We start from the raw sequence: 26061 nt of genomic DNA, 5'->3' as shown, positions 1-26061 counted from the left end.
GTTGCTCTGGCTTGGAGACCTGGAGACAGCCAAGAAGTCCAGGGGCTCCCCACAGTGGCCCCAGGAATCCTGAGAAGCCCCAGGCTCCACCCAGTCTTCCAGCCCCAGAACTTCCTGCTGGCAGCAGCAGGCCGGCCTGGTGGTCCCCAGGTCTCCCACAGACTGAGCAAGAGAACGTGCGAATGGGCTGTTACCAGGGTGCACCCAGAGGAAAGGGGACACAGGAATCCAGAGAATGGTGACACCCTTGTTGCTGTGAGGGTTATAAGGAACAGGGGGCTTCAAGGGATGCGGGCTTCTCGTTCAGCCCCAGTGAGGCTCTGAAACAATCCATGATGGCCAGCATCTCCCCTCTACAGTTCGCCTTCATTTTCCAGACCTGTACCCTTGAGTCTTCACCTGTGCTACAGAGATAAGACTTGGAGAAGTCACTGCCAACATTTCAATACCGACTGGATGCCAGGCGCTGTGCTGAAACACTTTATATTCTTTCAGTAGCTCATTTAATGTTCCTTCAACCCTATGAGATAGGGATAATACCTTCCATTTTACAGATAAGAATATGCATGCTTACCTGTCCGAGGTAGTAATGTCTTACTTCATGTCTAGCCTCTTTCTATGATGTTACACCATTTTCAAGTCCCTTCCAACCTCCAGGATCTCTCCCCTTGTGGGGATGGCATGTTCCCTCCAGTCAGTCCCCCAACCCAGGGAGGCCTGAACAGGAGGCCATTCAGTATCCAGGAGGCCAGAGAGGGACTTCCCTCCCTGAATGAGACACCTCCAGGAAACCCGAGTGCTGGACAGAAGTGTCAGCTCCGGGCCAAAGGAGTCCCTAAGATGCCCTCGGCTTGGACAGTAGCTGGGAACCACACAGCTGGCTGGACTCTGCAGCTCAGCCTTTGGGTCTGTAGAATCTTGTCACTGGGACCCCCAGGACTACTCCCCCACCAATATCTGAGCATGTGCTCAGCTCCCGACTCAGCCTGAGGACGGGCTCTGGCTGAGCTCAATGTGACTGAGAACTCTGTCAGGAAGACCCTTCAGTCAGAGAGATAGAAGCTGCTCTAAGCACCGCCATCTGGAGCCATGCTGGGGAGGAGACCTGGCCCCCAAGTGTAGCTGCCTGCAGCCCACCCTGCCTGTGTGCAGAGTGGGGACGGAGGGCTTGGAGACAAGCTGAGAGCTCCCTGGGAAGCAAGGTTCAGCTTCTCCTGTCACTGTGAGTGGCAAATGCAGTGGCTATTCTCTGATCACATCTGAGAGTATAGGGGATGTTCCTGCTGGTCCAGTGGCCAAGACTCCATGCTCCCAATGCAGGGGGCCCAGGTTCAATCCCTGGTCAGGGGATTTGAGCCCACATGCCGCAACTAAGGGTTTGAATTCTGTGACTAACAGATCCTGCATGCTGCAACAAAGATTGAAGATCCCGCGTGTGGTAACTGACTAGGCACAGTCAAATAAATAAATATTAAAAAATCCCTCAGAGGGGACAGAGTTGCTACCTTAACTTTAGAGGCCACCCTCCACATCCCCTCAGTGGGAGGGGCCTTGCTCCCTCAGGAAGGGCTGGTCCAGGCCTCAGTGCTTTACACCTACTTCTGACTCCATGACCGCTCATGGCCCTAAGGGCTGTTGCTGCGGTAGCAGGACTGAGATGGGAACACCAGAGATTGCCCTGGATTAGTAGGTCCCCACGGAGAAGGCAATGGCAACCCACTCCAGTACTCTTGCCTGGAAAATCCCATGGACGGAAGGGCCTGGTAGGCTGCAGTCCATGGGGTCGCTAGGAGTCGAACACGACTGAGCGACTTCACTTTCATGCATTGGAGAAGGAAATGGCAACCCACTCCAGTGTTCTTGCCTGGAGAATCCTAGGGACGGAGAGCCTGGTGGGCTGCCGTCTATGGGGTCACACAGAGTCAGATACGACTGAAGCGACTTAGCAGCAGCAGCAGTAGGTCCCCAGTGCTGATTCAGAGCTGACTGTATGAAATCCCTTGGCAACATGTTATAGTATGGATTCCTAGGGCACCAGCCTAGACATTCTGATGTATTAGATCTGGGGGCCACGCCCAGGAATTTTTTTTAACATGCACAGTTGATTCTGATGTTCCTCCAGGTCTCTGTGTCTCTCGCCCCCTCCACCCCCGCAGGCATCCTGATAAACCCTAAAGTTTACAACTACCTTTCCTGAGCCATGCTTTCAAAATTAGTGATCTAGGTAACCACAGAATCCAGCCTGGTGATCCTTTCCTAGGATAAATGAAACTGTTCCAGACATAGCAAATGTCCTTGGGCTGTTTGTCTGAAATAGAAGGCAAGAGCCTCTTAACCATGAGAGGAAAGTGAAGAACTAATTTGGAGCATTAACAGTTCAACACTATGAGGACCACTCTGGACACAAGACTGATAATTCAATAGAGATTGCATGTCTGCTGTGTGCCCTCTGCTGGTAAAATTAGTGAAGGCTGGAAAGTGTTTGCTGTGCTGTGCTTAGTCGCTCAGTCGTGTTCAACTCTTTGCAACCCCATGGATTGTACCCCGCCGGGCTCCTTTGTCCATGGGATTCTCCAGGCAAGAATACTGGAGTGGGTTGCCAGGCCTCCTTCGAATCTTTCCAACCCAGGGATCGAACCCAGGTCCCCCGCATTGCAGGTGGATTCTTTAATGTCTAATGGGTGCTGACCATGTCCTGGTGTGGAAGCCCATACAGAAGGAGTGAATCCTGGTCCCAGTGTGGGCACTTGGACACCTGGAGCTAGGAAGGCTACTAACCAAAAAAGAATTTTAGGTGTAATAATGATACGTAAAAACTGAACATATTGACTTTATATAATTTGATGAGTTTAGACATATGCACATACTCAGTGAAACCATCACCACAATCAAGGTAATAAACATATCCATCACTTTTTTTATTTAGAACTTATCTTCCCTCATAGCTCAGTCAGTAAAGAATCTTCCTGCAATGCAGGAGACATGGGTTCAATTCCTGTCCTGGGTCGGAAAGATCCCCTGGAGAAGGAAGTGGCAACCCACTCTAGTATTCTTGCCTGGAGAATCCCATGGACAGAGGAGCCTGGCAGGTTACAGTCCATGGGTCCCAAGAGTCAGACACAACTTAGTGATTAAACCACCACCACCACCACCATCAGTTTTTGTGTCAAGAACACTTTCCCTAGTACTTTAAATTTGTAAAGAGGGTCAGTTCAGTTTAGTTCAGTCACTCAGTCGTATCCGGCTCTTTGCAACCCCATGGACTGCAGCACACTAGGCTTCCCTGTCCATCACCAACTCCCAAAGCCCACTCAAACTCATGTCCATTGAGTTGATAATACCATCCAACCATCTCATCCTCTGTTGTCCCCTTCTCCTTCTGCCTTCAATCTTTCCCAGCATCAGGGTCTTTTCCAGTGAGTTGGCTCTTCCCATCAGGTGGCCAAAGTATTGGAGCTTCAACTTCAGCATCACTCCTTCCAATGAATATTCAGGACTGATTTCCTTTAAGAGTGACTGATTTGATCTCCTTGCAGTCCAAGGGACTCTCAAGAGTCTTCTCCAACAGCACAGTTCAAAAGCACCACAGTAAAGATCTCATGTTATGAGTTACTCTTAGAACTAAGCTCCCTTACTAAGTCACTGGGCTGAACTCTCCTAAGGGAAATTTGTGACCCCTGGAGAATGCTCAGTCTGGTGGCAAGGAAGGAGGGAAGACATTGAGAAGCATTTCACCTGTCCAGGGAGATAGATTTTGAATCTAGGTAAGTAAGTAACCCTGGGAGCCTGAAGAGAGAGCCCTGGGGGTACAGGGAGAATCCCCTAAGCCATGACACAGTTGAAATTGGTACAAATGGACCTTATGACCTGAGCTGACTCTGGTTGGTACTTAATCTCTTCTCCAGCAATAAAATAAGTATGTATTATGACCCGCTACATTTAAAGTACTGGAGGAAGCATCAGATACAACCGTGGATAAGAAACCTGGCTTATCTGATCCTTACCCACCAATCCCAGGTGGAAACCCTGACGTTGCAGATAAAGGGGAATTATCCAGGTATTGGGGCTTCCCAAGTGACACTAGTGGTAAAGAACCCACCTGCCAATGCAGGAGACATAACAGATGCAGGTTTGATCCCTAGGTTGGGAAGATACACTGGAGGAGGGCATGGCAACCCACTCCATTATATTCTTGCCTGGAGAACTCCGTGGACAGAGCCTGACAGGCTACAGTCCATAGTGTCCCACAGAGCTGAGCATGACTGAAGCAATTTAGCATGCACACAGGCACCCAGGTATTTCGGTCCTTCCTGTCCTTCAAGGGATATTATTCCATGGGGAGGATGATGTCAAATCTCACCCAGTTTTCAAGCTCTCTACCTCCAACTCAAATAATGACAATTATTAATGGCAGCTAAACTTTACGGTCTATTCTGCACTGCTGAAGTATTCGGTTATGTGCTTAACATGGACTATCATGCTTGATTCTCACAGTAACCTCTGAGGCATGGAATTAGCAAAGTCACTTGCCCAGGCTCACACCGCTGCCCAGTGTCAGAGCAGGGGTGACCCAAGTCTAACTGCAGAGCCAGAACCATATCGCTAACTTCTCTTGTCTCTGTTTCTTTCAAGCCTGGAAGGAAGCTGTGCTCCTGGGCCTGAGACAAAGGGCTCTACTCCTGTTGCATCCAGAACAAAGTAGTAGATTAATTGGGAGCTGATCCTATATGCCAGGGCTTGACCTGGTGATATCACCCTAGAATCAGGTTCAGTTCAGTCGCTCAGTCGTGTCCGACTCTTTGTGACCCCATGAATCGCAGCACGCCAAGCCTCCCTGTCCATCACCAACTCCCAGAGTTCACTCAAACTTATATCCATCGAATCGGTGATGCTATCCAGCCATCTCATCCTCGGTCATCCCCTTCTCCTCCTGCCCCCAATCCCTCCCAGCATCAGAGTCTTTTCCAATGAGTCAACTCTTCACATGAGGTGGCCAAAGTACTGGAGTTTCAGCTTTAGCATCATTCCTTCCAAAGAAATCCCAGGACTGATCTCCTTCAGAATGGACTGGTTGGATCTCCTTGCAGTCCAAGGGACTCTCAAGAGTCTTCTCCAACCACAGTTCAAAAGCATCAATTCTTCAGTGCTCAGCCTTCTTCACAGTCCAACTCTCACATCCATACATGACCGCAGGAAAAACCATAGCCTTGACTAGACAGACCTTTGTTGGCAAAGTAATGTCTCTGCTTTTTAATATGTTATCTAGGTTGGTCATAACTTTCCTTCCAAGGAATAAGTGCCTTTTAATTTCATGGCTGCAATCACCATCTGCAGTGATTTTGGAGCCCAGAAAAATAAAGTCTGACAGTTTCCACTGTTTCCCCATCTATTTCCCATGAAGTGATGGGACCAGATGCCATGATCTTCGTTTTCTGAATGTTGAAGTTTAAGCCAACTTTTTCACTCTCCTCTTTCACTTTCATCAAGAGGCTCTTTAGTTCTTCTTCACTTTCTGCCATAAGGGTGGTGTCATCTGCATATCTGAGGTTATTGATATTTCTCCCGGCAATCTTGATTCCAGCTTGTCCTGCTTCCAGTCCAGCGTTTCTCATAATGTACTCTGCATATAAGTTAAATAAGCAGGGTGACAATATACAGCCTTGACGAACTCCTTTTCCTATTTGGAACCAGTCTGTTGTTCCATGTCCAGTTCTAACTGTTGCTTCCTGACCTGCATACAGATTTCTCAAGAGGCAGGTCAGCTGGTCTGGTATTCCCATCTCTTGAAGAATTGTCCACAGTTTATTGTGATCCACACAGTCAAAGGCTTTGGCATAGTCAATAAAGCAGAAATAGATGTTTTTCTGGAACTCTCTTGCGTTTTCCATGATCCAGCAGATGTTGGCAATTTGATCTCTGCTTCCTCTGCCTTTTCTAAAACCAGCTTGAACGTCTGGAAGTCCACGGTTCACTATTGCTGAAGCCTGGCTTGGAGAATTTTGAGCATTACTTTACTAGCATGTGAGATGAGTGCAACTGAGCGGTAGTTTGAGCATTCTCTGGCATTGCCTTTCTTTGGGATTGGAATGAAAACTGACCTTTTCCAGTCCTGTGGCCACTGCTGAGTTTTCCAAATGTGCTGGCATATTGAATCCAGCACTTTCATGGCATCATCTTTCAGGATTTGAAATAGCTCAACTGGAATTCCATCACCTCCACTAGCTTTGCTCGTAGTGATGCTCTCTAAGGCCCACTTGACTTCACATTCCAGGATGTCTGGCTCTAGGTCAGTGATCACACCATCGTGATTATCTTGGTAGTGAAGATCTTTTTTGTATAGTTCTTCTGTGTATTCTTGCCACCTCTTCTTAATATCTTCTGCTTCTATTAGGTCCATACCATTTCTGTCCTTTATCGAGCCCATCTTTGCATGAAATGTTCCCTTGGTGTCTTTAATTTTCTTGAAGAGATCTCTAGTCTTTCCCATTCTGTTGTTTTCCTCTATTTCTTTGCATTGATCACTGAGGAAGGCTTTCTTATCTCTCCTTGCTATTCTTTGGAACTCTGCATTCAGATGTTTATATCTTTCCTTTTCTCCTTTGCTTTTTGCTTCTCTTCTTTTCACAGCTACTTGTAAGGCCTCTCCAGACAGCCATTTTGCTTTTTTGCATTTCTTTTCCATGGGGATGGTCTTGATCCCTGTCTCCTGTACAATGTCACGAACCTCATTCCATAGTTCATCAGGCACTCTATCTATCAGATCTAGGCCCTTAAATCTATTTCTCACTTCCACTGTAAAATCGTAAGGGATTTGATTTAGGTCATACCTGAATGGTCTAGTGGTTTTCCCTACTTTCTTCAATTTAAGTCTGAATTTGGCAATAAGGAGTTCATGGTCTCAGCCACAGTCAGCTCCCAGTCTTGTTTTTGTTGACTGTATAGAGCTTCTCCATCTTTGGCTGCAAAGAAAATAATCAATCTGGCCTTTAGGATAAATCAATCAATAAATAGACAACTGATTAAATGGCCTAATTTTCTAAGCTTGAGATATTTACTGATTTACTCAAGGATACTTAAGATACTGAAGATTTGCTAGGTAGAAATGCCCCTTTCTATTCCCAACATTTTTGTCAAGAAAAAGAAACTTGCACAACTTTAAGCATTCTTTCTGTTCTATGTTCAGTTCAGCTCAGTTCAGTTCAGTCGTGTCCAACTCTTTGCAGCCCCATGAACTGCACCATGCCAGGCCTCCCTGTACATCACTAACTCCCAGAGTTTAATCAAACTCATGTCCATTGAGTCGGTGATGCCATCCAACCATCTCATCCTCTGTCATCCCCTTCTCCTCCCACCTTCAATCTTTCCCAGCATCAGGGTCTTTTCAAATGAGTCAGCTCTTCACATCAAGTGGCCAAGGTATTGGAGTTTCAGCTTCAACATCAGTCCTTCCAATGAACACTCAGGGCTGATCTCCTTTAGGATAGACTAGTTGGATCTCCTTGCAGTCCAAGGGCCTCTTCAAAGTCTTGTCCAACACCACAGTTCAAAAGCATCTATTCTTCAGCGCTCAGCTTTCTTTATGGTTCAACTCTCACATCCATGCATGACTACTGGAAAAACCATAGTCTTGACTGGATGAACCTTTGTTGGAAAGATAAGGTCTCTGCTTTTTAATATGCTGTCTAGGCTGGTCATAACTTTCCTTCCAAGGAATAAACATCTTTTAATTTCATGGCTGACGTCACCATCTGCAGTGATTTTGGAGCTCAAAAAAATAAAGTCTGACACTGTTTCCACTGTTTCCTCATCTATTTGCCATGAAGTGATGGGACCGGATGCCATGATCTTCATTTTCTGAATGTTGAGCTTTAAGCCAACTTTTTCACTCTCCTCTTTCACTTTCATCAAGAGGCTCTTCAGTTCTTCTTCACTTTCTGCCATAAGGATGGTGTCATCTGCATATCTGAGGTTATTGATATTTCTCCCGGCAATCTTGATTCCAACTTGTGCTTCTTCCAGCCCAGCGTTTCTCATGATATACTCTGCATATAAGTTAAATAAGCAGGGTGACAACATACAGCCTTGACATATTCCTTTTTCTATTTGGAACCAGTCTGTTGTTCCATGCCCAGGTAGATACATTGGAGGAAATGGAGGGCAGGAAAGGAGGAGATAAGGGGCAAACAGAGCTGTTCCCAGATCTACTGAAAATATCCCAAATTTCTGAGAAAAGCAGGGACTTTTTAATCATTTCAAAGCTTTACTAAAGGAAAGGCTGAATCTGCCTGCAATGCAGGAGACCCGGGTTCTATTCCTGGGTCAGGAAGATCCCCTGGAGAAGGAAATGGTAACCCCCTCTAGTATTTTTACCTGGAGAATACCATGGACACAGGAGCCTGGCAGGCTACTGTCCATGGGGTCACAAGAGTCAGACATGACTTAGTGACTAAACCACCAAAGGAAAGGCTACTTTACTGCTGGTATATACAATGACACTTTTTAATAAAATTACTAGTATTAGTTAATACTAATACTAGTAATAATGTAATAATACTAGTAATACTGCTCATCTCAGACAAGCAGCTGAGATCCCTGGAAATGAATTCCTGTTAATAATCATTTAAAAAGTTTCCTGTAAACATGAGATTCTTTCACAGAAGAAATGTTTTCCTCCAAAGCAGATTGGATTCTGTACTCATTTTTTAATGAGTCAGTGTCTTATCATTGTTGTGACAGGAAAAGCCATAACTACCCTCATTTCCAACATTAGAGAATTATAGCATGTATAACTGAAGCTCTGTGATAAGATGTTATCGACCTAACAGTTTGGAGGAATGTATCGCCAGACCTGGGAACTATAAGCCAAAGTTACAGATCACCACAGTGCTGATGGATTGCCTCTAAAGCTGTCAATGAGAAGATTCCACTGATATGTATTCCCAGGGTTTCCTTTCAGCAGTAGTAACAGTGTAACAGCAATGAGAACAGTCATGGCAGGGGCAGCAGCAGGTGCCGGGAGCCAATGTGAGGAACTCCGCCCGTGGCAAAGGTCATGAGGAAGGAGGCTCAGCATACGCAAAGGCGGGATTGAGCCTCAGGAGTCCCCCTGGAAATTCTCGAGCATCTACCCCCAAAACCAGAGTCTGCCTACTTTACTGCTTTGTGCTCTCACCTACACCTCTGACTTTACAGGGGGCTGTCCCCCACCACCATCTCTCTCTCTAAAAAAGAGCTAACTTACAGCTCCAGTTAATAAAGTTCCTGGGCATGCCAAGGGTGTTTCAACCTACAAACTCCTTTGGAAGTCCTCTAGCCTGCCTGAGTAGGTTCTTCCGGTCACATGTGATTGTTCAGAGCCTCCCAACCGTGAGAGGCATGAAATGTTCTAAACTGTCTAAATGCAGATTCCTTTGAGCAGTTAAAAGATTGATTGGAAATTGTATTGGTGAAGGGTTTTTCACTTGTTGGGCCAATGTTTGCTCCTAAGTTTCCATATCCCTTACCTACTGTGTCCCTGGGAGTGTACTGATTAATATAATTGGTGTATAGGAATGTAAGTAATAGCTTTAGTGTTTGTAACCTTGGACCCTTGAGTTAATTCTTTTCTTGTTATAGCCCACCACACCTTTGCCCTATAGGAATGCAACTTTTTCTAATGCTTTTGGAGGGTGGTGCCTGACTTTAGAATAATCACCTTTAGAGAAAAATAAATTTTCTGAAAGAAGGATCTTAAAATGTTGACAGGCTTCCGGGCCAGAAGATTATGTAAATCACCTAAACTTTTGCATTTAATAAGTTTGCAGGAAGGAAGCCTGGCTTACTGCTGACCCTACCCCTTCCCCCATTATCCTCTATGCACAACTTAAGGTATAAAAACTACTTTGGAAAATAAAGTGCAGACCTTGTTCACCGAAGCTTGGTCTCCCCATGTCGTTCTTTCTCTCACCTTCTGGCTGAATTCCCATCTGTAGCATGGAGGCTCGTCAAGCCTACTAATTATGCCTGGGCTTCTAAAATCTGACCAGGGAGGCCTTAGTGTCTCCTCTCCTTCAGGAGAATGGGAGGACACCTGCAGCCTATGTAGGTGATGCAAATTCCTTATTTTGGAATTTTATTAGCTTTCCACATAAACCAAGTTATTCAGCCTCTTTTCTCCACTGAATTTTCCTGCTGAGCTATCCTTATTCTATTACTCTTTATATATCTAATTGATATTTAATTAAAGCTATTGTATCCAGTTCACCGATGCCGTCCCTGCTTCGAGTTCCCTGGATCCACTGGGTAAGCAGTAAGGATCCCTTTGCCACGGGCGGAGTTCCTCACGTTTTTGCCACAGGCGGAGTTCCTCACGTTGGCTCCGGGCACCCTGTCATGACTGTTCTCATTGCTGTTACACTGTTACTACTGCTGGAAGGAAACCCTGGGATCCTTACTGGGATCCACCCAGTAAGCAGAAACAACACTAACATTCATGGTATTAGGATAAGCAGCTGCGTTTATTGAGGGCCTACTGTTTTCCAGGCCAGTGCCAAATTATTTCTATATATGCCTTGCATATGCACACACACACACACACACACACACACACACACCTTTCACTGATGAGGAAGCTGAGGCACGACACATTTAGGTAATTCACTGGAGGCCACACAGCTGGCTAGGTTGAAACCCAGGATTTAAATCTAGGACTATCTTATTGCAAGGCTGAACTCCCTTCACACCACCATATAATCCACTGGTATGGATAAATAGATATTTTTCAGTATGAAGGATTAAAAACAGTAGAAGAGGAGCACAGTACGCTCTCCAAGTTGGTTGATGAAAGCAAGACTTTCCAGGTGGTCGAATACCAAAGAGACAGAAGTGAGGTTGTGGAACGACCTCAAAATCAGAGAATCGAGGTGTGTGAGTATGAGTATGAGGAGAACCATGGTGTGATCAAGTACAAGGCAGTTTAATTTAGGGGAAATGCCCTAATACTATTTATAAAAGACAATTATGACCCAGACCTAGGAGTGTTCATACATGTTCCCTAAAAATAGAAGTCTGGTGAGTTTGAGACACTGAAAGCTAATGGTATGCCTACCTTCAGTACTGTATGCTTGAACAATGATTCTTGAGAAAGAATCATTGGGTACTAGGTTAGGGAAAAAAAGGTACTAGGTTAGGAAAAGGTACTTGGTACTGGATTAGGAAAAAGAAAGTTGACCAAAATGAGTTGCCAGTCCAGGTTCGATGCACAATGCTGGATGCTTGGGGCTGGTGCACTGGGACGACCCGGGGGGATGGTGTGGGGAGGGGAGGGTTCAGGTGGGGAGCACATGTGTACCTGTGGTGGATTTGTTTCGATGTTTGGCAGAACTAATACAATATTATAAAGTTTAGAAGTAGAATAAAATTAAAAATAAATAAAAAGAAAAAGAAAAAAAAAGTGGTGTTGGAAGGTGGAAGTGAAAAATAGGGGGGAAGATTAGGGCCGTTCAATCTGAATAAAAGAAGGTAGAAATAAAATCAGGAATGGTAGTAATAGACTAACAATAATAGTAACAATGATGACTTACATTCCTGTATGCCAATCACTACTCTAAGTGCTATATACACATATTAACTCATTTAATTCCCTTAACTCTAGGAGTAGGTAGTGTTACTTGCATTTTACAAATGAAGAAACTGAAGCACAGAGCCCAAAGTAAAAACTAGTCGTTGGCTGGGCAGGAACTCCAATCTAGGCAGTCTGCTGCAGGCCCTGGGCTCTTAGCCACTCCACCAAACTGCCCCTTTAAGCTACAGGGAGGCTTTACTGTGGAGTTTGGGATTGAAGCTTATAATATTAGTATCAAGGAAAATCTCTTGAAGCTGTTTAAATAGGAAGTAAAATTTACAGAACAAGAAACTCAGCAGATAAAAATCAGCTGAAGATAGAGTTTCAAGAACACACTTTCTGAATTCACTTTCTTCTAAGAACAAATTATATATAGGTATAACCAAAACAGAATAATAAAACCCAAGAACTTCAGAACAAGTTATTACCCACATTTTACAAATAGTGCATCTGAAGTCAGGGATACAGCCATTTCCCTGGTGTCCTCACATCACTAGCCACTCCTCAGTCTCCTCTGCCGATTCCTTCTCATCTCTCTGCTTTATCTGTGGACTCTGTCTGTTCTCTACCTCTACTCTGTCCCTTGGAGATCTCACTCTTGTGACTTGAAAGATTTAAATGTTACTGATAGCCTGGACCTGTCCCCTAAACTCCAAGCTCACACATGAGAATGTCCATGACCTCCCCAACTGGATATCTAATGGGCATCTCAAATTCAAACATGCCCCAAATCAAAGTCCCTACCTTCCCTCCCAAATCTGCTCCTCTTTTAGCCTTTTCCATTTCAGTTAATATCAACATTCTCTTCCCAGTTGCTTAGGCTACTGATTGTGCTCTTCCCCAAACACTTTCTCTCTCACATCTCACATCCTAAAACCATCAACAAATTCTGTTGGCTCAACTTTCACGATCTAGCCCCAATTGAACCACTTATAAACCTGTACTCTTACCATCCTAACCCAGATCCCTGTTATCTCCCACCTGGATTATTACAGTAGCTTCCAAGCTGATCTCCCTGATTCTGCCCTTGGTCCCCCACGTCCTATTCTCAAATCAGCAGTAGAGTGATCCTGTTGACTGTACTTAAGAATTTTTGTTTTTCATTGAGGTATAAAACACTCCTGTATTCACCTGGAAAGGGTGTGGGAAAGGGGAAGCCCTTCTATGCTGTTGGTAGGAATGTGAACTAACAACCAGTATGGAGATTCCTTAAAAAACTAAAAATAGAGTTACCATATGTTCTAGTAATCCCACTCCAGGGCATATATCTGGAGAAAAGTCTAACTCAAAAAGATACATGAACTTCAATTTTCATAGCAGCATTATTTACAGTAGTCAAGACATGGAAGCAACCTAAATGTCTATTGACAGATGAATGGATAATGTGGGGTACACACCCACACACAGACACAAACTTGGATATGACACAGCCACTAAAAAATTGAAATAATGCCATTTGCAGCAGCATGGATGGACCTAGAGATAACCATACTAAGTGAAGTAAGTTGGACAGAGAAAGACAAATATCATATCACTTATATGTGGAATCTTAAATGATACAAATGAACTTATTTACAAAACAGAAATAGACTCACAGACATAGAAAACAAATTTATGGCTATCAAAGGGGAAAGGAGGAGGGATGAATTTGGAATTTGAGATTACAGATACACACTACCATATATAAAATAGACAAACAAGGATTTACTGTATAGCACAGGAAACTATATTCAATATCCTATAATAACCTATAAAGCAAAAGAATATTAAAAAGAATATACACATAAACATATATGTATATATATAAGTGAATCACCTTGCTGTATCAACTACATTTCTCTGTTCAGTTCAGTTGCTCAGTAGTATCTGACTCTTTGCAACCCCATGGACTGCAGCACGCCAGGCTTCCCTGTCCATCACCAACTCCTGGAGCTTGCTCAAACTGATGTCCATCGAGTCGGTGATTCCATCCACCCATCTCTTCCTCTGTTGTCCCCTTCTCCTCCTGCCTTCAATCTTTCCCAGCATCAGGGTCTTTTCTAATGAGTCATTTCTTCCCATCAGGTGGCCAAGTATTGGAGCTTCAGCCTCAGCATCATTCCTTCCAATGAATATTCAGGACTGATTTCCTTTAGGATTGACTGATTTGATCACCTGGAAGTCCAAGGGACTCTCGAGTCTTCTCCAACACCACAGTTCAAAAGCATCAATTCTTTGGCACTCAGCTTTCTTTTTTTTAAGATCAACATTTATTTAACATGATAAAAAAGAAATGAGATATGAACATTTGCATTTAAACAATAGTAAGTAGCCTTTAATACTTACATTACGTGTGCTCATTGTATAATATATACACAATGAACATAATTACATTTGTACACAAACTAAGTACTGGATTTGAAAACCTGCTTATTGCTGTACACATCTAGTCCAATGAAGTAGAAGCCCAGTACTTCAAAATACCTACATTTTAAATTGCTTTTTAAGAAAAAGTAAGCGGTAACATTTGTGTTTAAGCTGACAAGAGTGTGGCAACTCAGCTTTCTTTATGGTCCACCTCTCACATCCATACACGACTACTGGAAAAACCGTATCTTTGACTATAATGGACATTTGTTGGCAAAGTAATGTTTCTGCTTTTTAATATGCTAAGTTTGTCATAGCTTTTCTTCCAAGAAGCGTCTTTTAATTTCATGGCTGCAGTCCCCATCTACATTAATTTTGGAGCCCAGAAAATAGTTTGTCACTGTTTCCCGATCTATTTGCCATGAAGTGATGAGCCGAAGAATTGATGCTTTCAAACTGTGGTGTTGGAGAAGACTCTTGAGAGTCCCTTGGACTGCAAGGAGATCCAACCAGTCCATTCTAAAGGAGATCGGTCCTGGGTGTTCTTTGGAAGGAATGATGCTAAAAGCTGAAACTCCAGTACTTTGGTCACCTCATGCAAAAAGTTGACTCATTGGAAAAGACTCTGATGCTGGGAAGGATTGGGGGCAGAAGGGGACGACAGATATTGAGATGGCTGGACGGCATCACTGACTTAGATGGACTTGAGTTTGAGTGAACTCTGGGAGTTGTTGATGGACAGAGAGGCCTGGCGTGCTGCAACTCATGGGGTTGCAGAGTCGGATACAACTGAGCGACTGAACTGAACTGATGAGACTGGATGCCATGATCTGAGTTTTCTGAATGTTGAGTTTTAAGCCAGCTTTTTCATACTTTTTATAAAAAACAAAAAACACAAAACAAAAACATTCCTTTGTTCAAAATCCACTGATGGCTTCCTACCCCAGAATAAAAATCAAATCTTCACAATTGCCTGTAAGGCTCTATAGTGCAACGTCACATCTCGGGCCCCATCTCCTACTACTGTTTTCCCTCCCCTCAACTCTACTGCAGCTCCGTTAGTCTTGCTGCTCTTCCTTGAGCCAGGCATGATCCCAATTCAGGGCCCTTCTTTTTCTTCTTCTCATCATTATGCTGGCTATGTTTTTACTAGGTATACACTAGGTTAAGGTTTCATTCATATTCTTAGTTTGCTAAGATTTTTTTAGAAGATTCACATACTGTAGAATTAACCATTCTAAAGTGAACAATTCAGTGGCATTCAGTACACTGACAATGTTGTGCAACCCTCATCTCTCTAGTGCCTGAACACTGTCATCACCCTGAAAAGAAAACCGTTACCATTGAGCAGTTCCTCCTGCTTCCCTCCTCCTCACAGCTCCTGGAAAACACCAATCTGCTGTCTCTCTGGATTTGCCTCTACTGTATGTATTTCATATAATTACATAACCATCTATTTTTGATTTTTTTCACTTAGCATCATGTGTTTTGATGTAGCATGTATCATTACTTCATTCCTTTTTATGGCTAATAGTCCATTGTGTGAACATACAAAGGCTTCCCTCACAGCTTAGTTGGTAAAGAATCTCTGCCTGCCGTGCAGGAGATCTGGGTTCAATTCCTAGGTCAGGAAGACCCCCTGGAAAAGGAAATGGCAATCAGTCCATCAGTCCAGTATTCTTGCCTGGAGAATCCCATGGACAGAGGAGCCTGGTAGGCTACAGCCCATGGGGTTGAAGAGTTGGACAGAACTTAGGGACTAAACCACCACCATGAATATTACCACCATCATGAATATAGAATTTATCCTTTCATCTGATGACATCTGGCCAGTTTCCCTCTTTGGGTTATTGGAAATAGTGCTAGCAACATGCATGTACGACTAAGTCACTGCTTTTGAGTCTTTTGGGTACACACCTAGGAGTGGAATTACTAGGTTGTACAGTAATTCTGTTTAGCTTTTTGAGCAACCACCAAACTGCCCAAACCATCTTGCATTACATCAGCAGTGAGTGAGGATTCCAATTTCCCCTTTGCTGTCCTCTCTCTGGAATGCTTTTCTGAGAGATACCCAAGTGGCTCACTTCCTCACCTCCACACCTTTAACTCAGTTGTCACCCTGTCATGAAGGCCCATCTGGGCCACCGATTTAAAATTGCAACCTCCCAACTACTAATCCTGGAGAAGGCAATGGCACCCCACTCCAGTACTCTTGCCTGGAAAATCTGATGGATGGAGAAGCCTGGTGGGCTGCAGTCCACAGGGTGGCTAGGAGTCGGAGACGACTGAGCAGCTTCACTTTCACTTTCATGCATTGGAGAAAGAAATGCAACCCATTCCAGTGTGCACTGGAGAAGGAAATTGAAACCCATTCCAGTTTTCTTGCCTGGAGAATCCCAGGGACGGGGGAGCCTGGTAGGCTGCAGTCTATGCGGTCACACAGAGTCGGACACAACTGAAGCAACTTAGCAGAAGCAGAAACTACTAATCCATACTATCCTCCTGTTCTTTTCTCAAGAGTACTGTTCATTATCTAACATACTATATACTTCTCTTATTTTCTGTTGTCTTCCAACACTGAAAAACTCCACAGGGGCAGAGATTTCAGTCTGTTTTACCAGCAGCACCTAGAATAGTGTCAGGCACAAAGTAAGTGCTCAGTAAACATTTGCTAAACCAATAAATGAGGCCCAAAGAGGTGTTTTGGCAAAGTTTTGAGGAAACAATAAGAAATTCAGTCTTTGTAGCTAAGTTCATTTTTCTAATAGTGATAAATAGAAACTAAGTCAATTACACCTTTTATTCAGCTGTAACCAAGACACATTCATGTGTGAGATGGCTATTTCTGAATAAGGTTAAAGAATTATTAATAGCCTGAAAATAAAGGGATCAGACTGTCAAGCTAAAACTCATTAGCATCAATTAAAACCCATCTGACTATAATAAGCAAGCTTAGTACTGAGATATTTAAATGAAGTAAAAAAAAGCTATAGGACACAGAATTTTAAGAGCATTATACTTTTAAGAAAATGAACATATGTTGTGGAAATAGAATCCTATGGAAGAACACAAAGATGCAACCCTGAATAAAATAATTGCTATAGCAAGAATGTGGTTTTCATATTTGTAAACTATGATAGAGGCAGAGAAAATTTATAGAGAACCTACACTAAAACCATGTTATTCCTGGGCCAAAGTTTAAAACTTGGTGTAATTAACACATATATTATGCACTTGAAAATAAATGGTAAATTTTGTTATATAATTTTAACATGATTTTTGAAAAGTAAAAAAAAGTAGGTATTAAGATGGTAAGTGAAAACGTATCCTAAGATACAGATATGGAACTAAAGACTAGAATATCACCAAGTCCACTCATAAACAAGCAACTTTTGGAAATTTTGGAAAGTTATTTACAGCGGAAATCAGTCTGGAAAATTAAAAAGTCTTTTGACTATGAGTTACAAGGAGTAGACTACATAAAAAGTGATAATTAAAATTGGCTTTCAAAATGTTTCTGCTGTAGGTTGAGTATTTGTGTCCCTTTTCCCAGCCAAATTCATATGTTGAAACCTAATCCCCAGTTGTGATGGTACTGGAGGTGGGGCCTCATTAGGTAATTAGGTCTAGAGGGTAGAGCCCAAGTCAATCAGATTAATGCCCTTGTTAACTGAGGCCCTAGAGAACTCTTGTCCTTTCCACCACGTGAGGACACAGCAAGAAGACAATTGTCTATGAACCAGGAAGGGGTCCTCAACAGACTGAATCTGCCAGCACCTTGTTCACTGACTTCCAACCTCCAGTATAGTGAGAAATAAATAAATTTCTATTGTTTACAAGACACCCAGTCTATGGTATTCTTATAACAGGTTAGTAGTATAGCAGCTCAAACAAAGTTTCAAAGTACAGTTCAAGAAGTTCCAATGCTTAGAGGGAAAAATAAAACTCACTCATGATTGAGTCAAACAACTTCTCAGCCTGTCCACGTGGCTTCATGGTTATTAAAATTATAAAGGGACTCCTGCCAGTCTTCAAAGTTCTCAAAATTACGGAAGTATACATGGATGGATGATGGATGCATGTGGGTGCTTGTGTGTGGCTCTTTACAATCCCATGGACTGTTGCTCACACCCCACCAGGCTCCTCTGTCCATGGGATTCTCCAGGCAAGAATACTGGAGTGGGTTGCCATTTCCTTTTCCAGGGGGTCTTCCTGACCCAGGAATCGAAACTGCACATCCTGCATTGGCAGGTGGCTTCTTCACCACTGAGCTATCTGGGAATCCCTAAAGTATACATAGTGAGCTTTTAACTGTGCTGAAGGAAAAACTACAAGATAGATTGAATAAAGCACTCAGTCTGTAGGCCAAGTAATCAGGCTTCCATGTAAGAAGCAAAGAAATGCTCCTAGATGTATGGAAATCTACAGCTTTTATTCGAAGTTCTTTATTAGAAAATAATTCCAGAGGCACTTTAACAATACAAATTTTATTAAAAAAATAAGTAATAACATCAAAACTGTTCAGCAAATCTATATTCAATGTAACCAAAATAAACAAACACCAAATTAAAAAAAATATACATCTATATATATATATGGGCAAGAAACAAGTGCATTTTTTGGTCCCAATACTTTCTGAATATATTATCTTTATCAAAGGAATTACACTAATGGCTAAGAAGATAGTATGCATTAGATGTACAGAAATGCAACGTTAAAACTCCTTTTAAGGTCTGTAGGAAGTGTTCTTTGCCAATTCTTCATGCCTTTGAACCCACAATCACTAAGATAACAATAGTTCCAAGATAGACAGTGGATGTAATAACGTCTAGTGGTCTGAATAATTACCAAATTAAGAAGCTGCCAATAGGTAGCTACATAAAATCTGTAGGGAATTCAAAGGATTTTTTTGAGTTATTAACGAAAGAAAATGAACACAAAACAAGTTTTAAAGAGAAGAAAGAAAAGAGGATATAACAAAACAGACATTAATAAATTTGGCAAAGACAACATAAAACAAAGATAACAAAATTAAATTAGACTAAAAAAATAAAAAAAATTGAATAGTAGTATTGCTGAATAAGTCTAATACTGGAAAAAACTTTAAACAACAACAGTAAAACTAACTGATTTTGGAACTGTAACTTCAGAAACTTCAAGAACATGAAAGTAAAAGTTACCTTGGTTCCCTATATAACCAGTTTTTATATTCCCTGGACTGCATGCACACTAGAGGAAGATAAAAGAGCAGCAGCCAGAATGATCCAACTTCAACTTGGATGTTGAAGCATTGATCTGATGGGCTTTTCTTGGTCAGAATCAACCCATGAGCTTAAGATCAAGAACCAAAGCCCCCAGCAGAAAGTTGTGCTCTATGGTGGGCCTTGAGGTCATCTCTGGCCAAATTAGCATCAGTCTTATAGGAGGCCAGTCATGAAGGAAGGGACTCTCCCTAAGATTTGATTTCTTAAGGCCAAAATCTAGAGGAGGTCTCACAGTCAAATAATTCACATTCCTTGGAAAGAGAGGACAGGCATCAGACGTGTCCATCGAAGGGGGACACGGACCAGGAATACCCTGGACTTTATTTGAAATTTCTGTGTTGCTTCTGCATCTGAAAGATATGAAAAATAGAACAATGACAGACAAGGAATGAAGAAAAAGATAACTATCTGACCTAAAAATGTAATGTAATCTCCTAAGAAACTAACTAAGAAACCAGACAAAACAGACAAAAAAGATGAACAGTCACATCATTTGGAACGCAGTAGTCTGAAAGCAAGTATAGCGGAGAAAAACATGAATTATTTTAAGCAAAGCAAGAAAAGACCATAGCAACAAAAGTTATTTCTGAAGAGAGCCAACAGGAAAAAAGTTTATGTTAAGGTATGTTAACCTGACACAAAGATAAGGTGGAATAAGATTCTAGTGCCATCCGACAGCTGAAAAGAGCTGAATAACGAGAACTAGTGTCATGAACTTGGCTGTTTAATTGCTTTTTTATGAGAAAACACATCAGAACTTTGAACTTAGGAAATTCCAACTTTTCTTGCACCAGGTTGCACGAGCTCCATAGAGCAGGAATCTATTTCAACAAGAGGCTTTAAAAACAAAAACAAAAACAAAATATTTAATATTTTTCATTTCTATTAGTGATACATTCAATAAATGCAATACTGCTAAAATCCATCAAAGAAAAATGCACTGAATGAATATTAAACTTACGCAGAAATGGGTTCACAGCTGAGGTACCTTCAGGAACTGAAATTAGAAAAAGTTTTACATTTAAAATACAATATATGAGGAATGAGAAGGGGAAAGGGAGGGAAAGGATAAATTAGGAGTTCGGGATTAGCAAATATAAACTACCATATACAAAATAGATAAAGAAGAAGGTTCCAACTGTATAGCACTGGGAACTATATTTATATCTTGCAATAAACTGTAATGAAAAGAATCTATTTATGTATAATTAAATCAGTCAATTATATATGTGTATGTATAATATATGTGTATATATACGTATAATTAAATCACCAGACTAATATAACATTGTAAATTAACTATACTTCAATATAAAATAAAATGTTTTTAAAGAATGTATGAGGAATGAAACTATTAATATCTAAGAGCCTGTTCTGTGGTTGATCAAAACCACTGGAATAAGTATCAGAAATCTAAAGTTAACACAATTATATATACTTACGAGTCTCTATAATAACTTGGCAAGTGTGAGTTTTACGTTGACTTAAGTGTTTAGCCATACGATCCAGAGTAGAAGAATCAGCCAGGAAATCACATTTAAGGCACACTAGAGTAATGCCCCTATTAAAAAAAAAAATAAGACAGAAAAGGTTTTTGTTTTAAAAAAAAATCCATACACAAATTCAATTATTATTTTTCCACATAATAACTTTTTTGTGTGTGTGTTGTGACCACCATTTCCAAATTTTGTTATATAAGCCCAATATATATGAAAGGGTATAAATATGTCTCTAGAAAATGGCATAGTCATGTCTATATTATGTGAACATTTAATGCTGTATATGCTGTTCCCTCTCCTCGCTGTTGTTTAGTCGCTCTGTTGTGTCCAACTCTTTGCAACCCTATGGACTGTAGCCCGCCAGGCTCCTCTGTCCATGGGATCTCCCAGCCAAGAGTACTGGAGTGGGTTGCCATTTCCTTCTCTAGTTCCCTCTCATGTGGTTTCTAAAAGCTATGAGTGAAGAGAGAACTAAAACCCAGTCAGGACTCCACTAACAACTTGTATAACTTGTGCAAGGCACAATCTTTCTCTGCCTTTGCCCATCAGCAAAGCAAGATTCATCCATTCACTATACATTCACTGAGAACCTTCTTTACATACTCTGTACTACTAGAATGTATTTGTGTTACAAGTATAAGAGTGAACAAAAAAGGATACTCTGTGAAGCCTACAATCTAATGTCCTATTTAAATGATGATAAAATCAGAGAAGAAATGAGGTCTTAAAAATAAATTATGTAAACATAAATCATGCAATTATCAGCTTATTAACAAAGCATAAATATACTTTTGCAGTTCATTTTAAAATTAAATACTTTAAATTTTAAATACTTTAAAATTAAGTACTTTACCTGTATAGGAATAAATTCATAGCATAGTTTAGACTAACTTCTCCCTTGCAGCTTTACTCTTAACAGCCTATTGGATATTTACACTGAGTTGTCACATTAGAAATGATCTTCATGAAACTCAAGTCGTGTACTTTCCTCCTTACCTGGGAAAAGTCATTCCTCCTGACTGGTCTCCTTAACGATGCCATGCCCCTGACATAAATGCTCAGAACTGTAGCTATTTCTGACTCTTTTTCCCTTAAGACAGTCACTATTTGAAAAATTTTATAATATTCAATATTAGCAATTTATTGAGCACTTACTCTGTGTAGGCTGAAGTTTTAGATATATCATCTCACCTATACTGTGTAACAACCCAAAGAGGTAGGTGCTATAATTTTAACTTTTTTTTAGAGAGGACAGGTTCAGGTTTAATAACTTACCAAGGTCAGGACCAGGTCTGAAACTGAACCTTTTGATTCTAGAGCCCATATTCTTAAATGTGGTGTGATACCACTTCAACCCAGATTATCTTATTAAATCAGTCTTAATCAGTCTATGTGCCTCATGTGGGCTTCCCAGGTGGCTTAGTGGTAAAGAATCTGCCTGGCAAGGCAGGAGACACAGGAGACTTGGGTTTGATCCCTGGGTGGGGAAGATCCATGGAGAAGGGAATGGCAACCCACTCCAGTACTCCTGCCTGGAAAATTCCGTGGACAGAGGAGCCTGGCAGGCCAATGGGGTTGTAAAGAGTTGGACATGACTGAGCGACTAAGAATGCACATGCCTCATGTAGCTACAACTCACCTTGTATACCCCTCCAAATTGATCTTCCTTTCGTATCCTTGATTCCACACGAAGCACCAATGGCTTTCCCAACATCTTCAAATTAAGTCCAAATTCCCTAGGCTTTTTCAAGGATTCCACAGTCTGGATCTAAGCTCTAAACTATTCCCAGACTCTGAACTTAGTACTATGTTATATGAACTTCATGCTTCATCCCAACTGCACTACTTGTCATTCACTGTGCTTATCATTTGCTTTTTTCCTTTCTTAAATTTCATTCATGCTGTTTTTCCAACCAAAATGCCCCTGTGCCTGTTCTTAAAAGTAGAAACGTCTCTTTCTCTTCAAATCAGTAACTCTCATTACACTTATTACAAACCTCCCTGTATTAATTTTTGTAGTTACTTATGTTCACATCTTATAAATTGTACATTCCTTGAAGGTTGGTACCAAGCCTACTTCATCACTGTCATCTTCACAGAATTTGCTACCTTGTGTTATACATGATAGATGTACAATGAATTTAAAAACACACACTGAATTTTAATAAAATAACAATTATAAATTTACTATTCTTAAAATTTTAAGTATGAAAATTTCCATACACACAGAAAATCACCAATTTTCTGTTTAAATTTGAGACCCACCCTATGTGAGAAAAAAAGTCGTACAATTAAATCTGAGAACCAAGCACACAACTCAGTTTGACAATAGTGAGATAAAAATCAAATTAAATTCTCATCTTTAGAATTAATAAATCCTTTTCATTATTATAAAAATTTTTTACTAAATGTTAACATCTAGATAAAGTTAATTGGTATTTCCTAATTCCTTGAATTTAGCAATAGTTTTAAAATTTCACTGATATATTTTTAAAAAATGGAATAAAACTTTCCTCTTCCTATGAGCTATTATTGGTCTATCATCTACACACTCCACATATGTCACTTTCAATATTAATTTACTCAGTAAATATTCACAGAAGCCTACCATATGCCAGGCCACTACTGAATGCCCAGCAAATGTCTGGCATAGCCAAATATCCAACTCATACACATTCTAGTGAGAAGATACAGACAGTAAACAAGTGGATGAAATATACAATCTATTGAACAGTAAAAAGTTGCCATGAAGTAAAAACAAAGCAAGAAAGGGAGATAGGGAGTGTCAGGAGTGGGCCTGGGGAAAGGATGGTATTTTAAATGGGGTGGTCAAGGAGAGATCTAAAGGAGGCGACAGAGCTAGCTACCCATGCAGGTATCTGGGGAAGAGCAAATGAGGCAGAAGAGATCAAAATACAAGATCCTGAGTCACAGCATCCCCTCTTCTCCTTTTCCACTAACCCAAAGCATTAAAACAAGTGTTGGCTAAACTTAAGTCTATGTCTTAGCCTGATGCTATCAATATAAAGACCTTGACACTGGTATCTCAAATAGCAATGATAGCAATAACAAAATAATTAACCAAAGGAAAATGGAGTGAAAAGGAATTAGAAGAATGTGAAAAAATGGTCCCTAGTGAATTCTGAGCTAATTGTGTGTAGTAGCACCAACATTAATGATCAATCCTTTCAGAAATGTTCACAATTCCTCGGAATAGTAAACAAGTTGTGTATTTTTATTTCAAAAATAAAAGTGTGTTAGTCACTTTGTCAACTATCTTAAAAGTCTTTTAAATATTCAAATATTGCTGGAGAGCCTTATTTTTAAATCTTATAATGCAAATTCATGAAAGTTTCATCTTAATGCCTAATATCACTGAAACAAAGTTTAGCTGGAGAATATTAGGTAATCCCCTCTTTGATCTAAGGATATAATGAATAGAACTCTATTATGTCCAGTAGCAATCATTTTCCAAACTAGGCACTCCAGCATCAGGTTAAAAAGTTACTATAGAGAGAATTAAAAAAAAAATTACTTACCTGAGAGTTCTACAACGCTTCTTAAAAATAGAGACTCGTTTAGCTGGCTGGCTGGTATGAGAGCTAGAAAGACAAGAAACAAATGAAATTTTATTATACAGTAAGTCATTAATTAATTTTATGACAATTTTTCAAGCCTATGCTTAGTTTCCTAGTTTTGAATAAAAGACCACAATTTAAATTATAAAATTCTATTAGCATTTGTTTAATTCAAGATTTTTATCTTACATTTCATGTTATCATTGTATTTAAATATTTTTAACATATTTCCTGAGAATAATCTTAAATTATACTTCCCTACTATAAAAAATAACTTGAGTTAAACATGCAAAGAGCATCAAATTAATTTTTTCACTTAATAAGAGTTGAGAACAATTTAAAAGTTACTTGCTAATGATATATATATATATAAACTGTTAGGAATAATTATTATTTATTACTTTCTAATCAATATACTTAGCCTGGGGACCCTGGAAGAAACTGTTTCTTAGGCCAAGTGACACTACCATCAGTAAAATTAAACACTTAAAGAATCTTCTGCAATTACTGGAAGAGCTTTTAAAGAACATCAATTAAAGGAAGCAGAACTCGAGTTAAAACAATACTTCCTCTACGCACAGAACAGAAAACCACTAACAAAATTTTGCAGTCAATGTTAACAGCTTCTATATTGCCTTTTAAGTTGATAAGGAAAGCTTTCCTGTATTAGAAAGTCAGGCAGAATTAGCCAGGATCCTTGGTGGCTCAGAAGGCAAAGAATCTGCCTGCAAATGCAGATCTGGGTTCGATCCCTGGGTCGGAAAGATCCCCTGGAGAAGGGAGTGGCTCCCCACCCTAGTATTTTTGCCTGGAGAAGTCCATAGACAGAGCCTGGTGGGCTACAATCCATGGGGTTGTTAAGAGTTGCACATGCCTAAGCGACTAACACTTTCATTTTCTTTTGGCACAGCACAGTATTACTCAAAGTGTGGTCCATAGGACCAGCAGCATCTGCATCACCTGGGAGCTTATTAGAAATACTGAATACAAAGTCTCAGCTCCCACTCCAGACCTACTGAATTAATCTCTGGTGCTGGTGCCCAGAAATCAGTTTCAATAAGATTTTCAGATGATTCTTACACAAACTAATCATCTGAAAAACTTACTGAAACTGTACTAACCCTAGTTTGCACCGACAGACCCAAACTAGGCAACACATCAATTCAATGGATATCCTTAAACACATGTTAACTATCCATCAACATACCATGTATACATGGGAAAAGAATGACTACCTATCCCCCCCAAGAAAAAGTCCTCAGAATAGATGCCATGGTGAATACAAAGAACCACTCTCTCAGGTAGGTAAGACAGACACATATTTAATATGAGGCAGAATAGCTGAATAGTACAGAACTTAAAAAATAACAACTGATTCCTATGAGGGACCACAGTGATCAGATACTTCATAGAAAGTAAAATGAGAGGGAAGGAGAGAAGCATGCCAAACAACGAAGAATAAGAAAAAGTCACTCTATGGAATATGGGACAAACTATACACTGGGGAAGATCAATTATTTTGAGGGGCTTGACTTCTGAGGGGGCCCTGTATGAGGGGCCCATACAGAGTTGGTATGGGCTGAGAATAAAGGTACTTGACCTCTGAGAAAACGAAGCTTCTGTATGTACAGGGCTCAATCTTATGACAAAAGTCCACACTGAGTCAGAGTGAGGGTATCCAATTAAGGGGAGGTACTTGAGACAACCAAGGAAGCAAGGCATGAATGAAGTAGGGGAAACACAGAGAGACTTACAAAGCCCTTAGAAGAGTA

The 26061-nt window shown here is 40.9% G+C and overlaps 1 protein-coding gene across 6 annotated transcripts in view; it reads right to left on the bottom strand.

Moving 5' to 3' along the window:
- Nucleotides 1-18406: 18406 nt before the first annotated feature.
- Nucleotides 18407-26061, bottom strand: part of ZNF280C (zinc finger protein 280C) — a 66040-nt gene continuing 58385 nt past the window's right edge. For all 6 annotated transcript variants that reach the window (XM_070365932.1, XM_070365937.1, XM_070365935.1 and 3 more), the window contains 4 exons: nucleotides 24251-24313; nucleotides 20655-20773; nucleotides 20174-20209; nucleotides 18407-20049 (listed from right to left, as the gene is read on the bottom strand). In XM_070365932.1, the coding sequence (XP_070222033.1) occupies nucleotides 20039-20049; nucleotides 20174-20209; nucleotides 20655-20773; nucleotides 24251-24313 (229 nt within the window). In that variant the 3' untranslated portion in view covers nucleotides 18407-20038. The remainder of the gene's footprint in view (nucleotides 20050-20173; nucleotides 20210-20654; nucleotides 20774-24250; nucleotides 24314-26061) is intronic.

The sequence above is a fragment of the Bos mutus genome, chromosome X (genome assembly GCF_027580195.1).
Source record: "Bos mutus isolate GX-2022 chromosome X, NWIPB_WYAK_1.1, whole genome shotgun sequence".
NCBI lineage: Eukaryota > Metazoa > Chordata > Mammalia > Artiodactyla > Bovidae > Bos > Bos mutus.
Note: the sequence above shows the minus strand (reverse complement) of the source record. Positions and strands in the feature narration are given on the sequence as shown.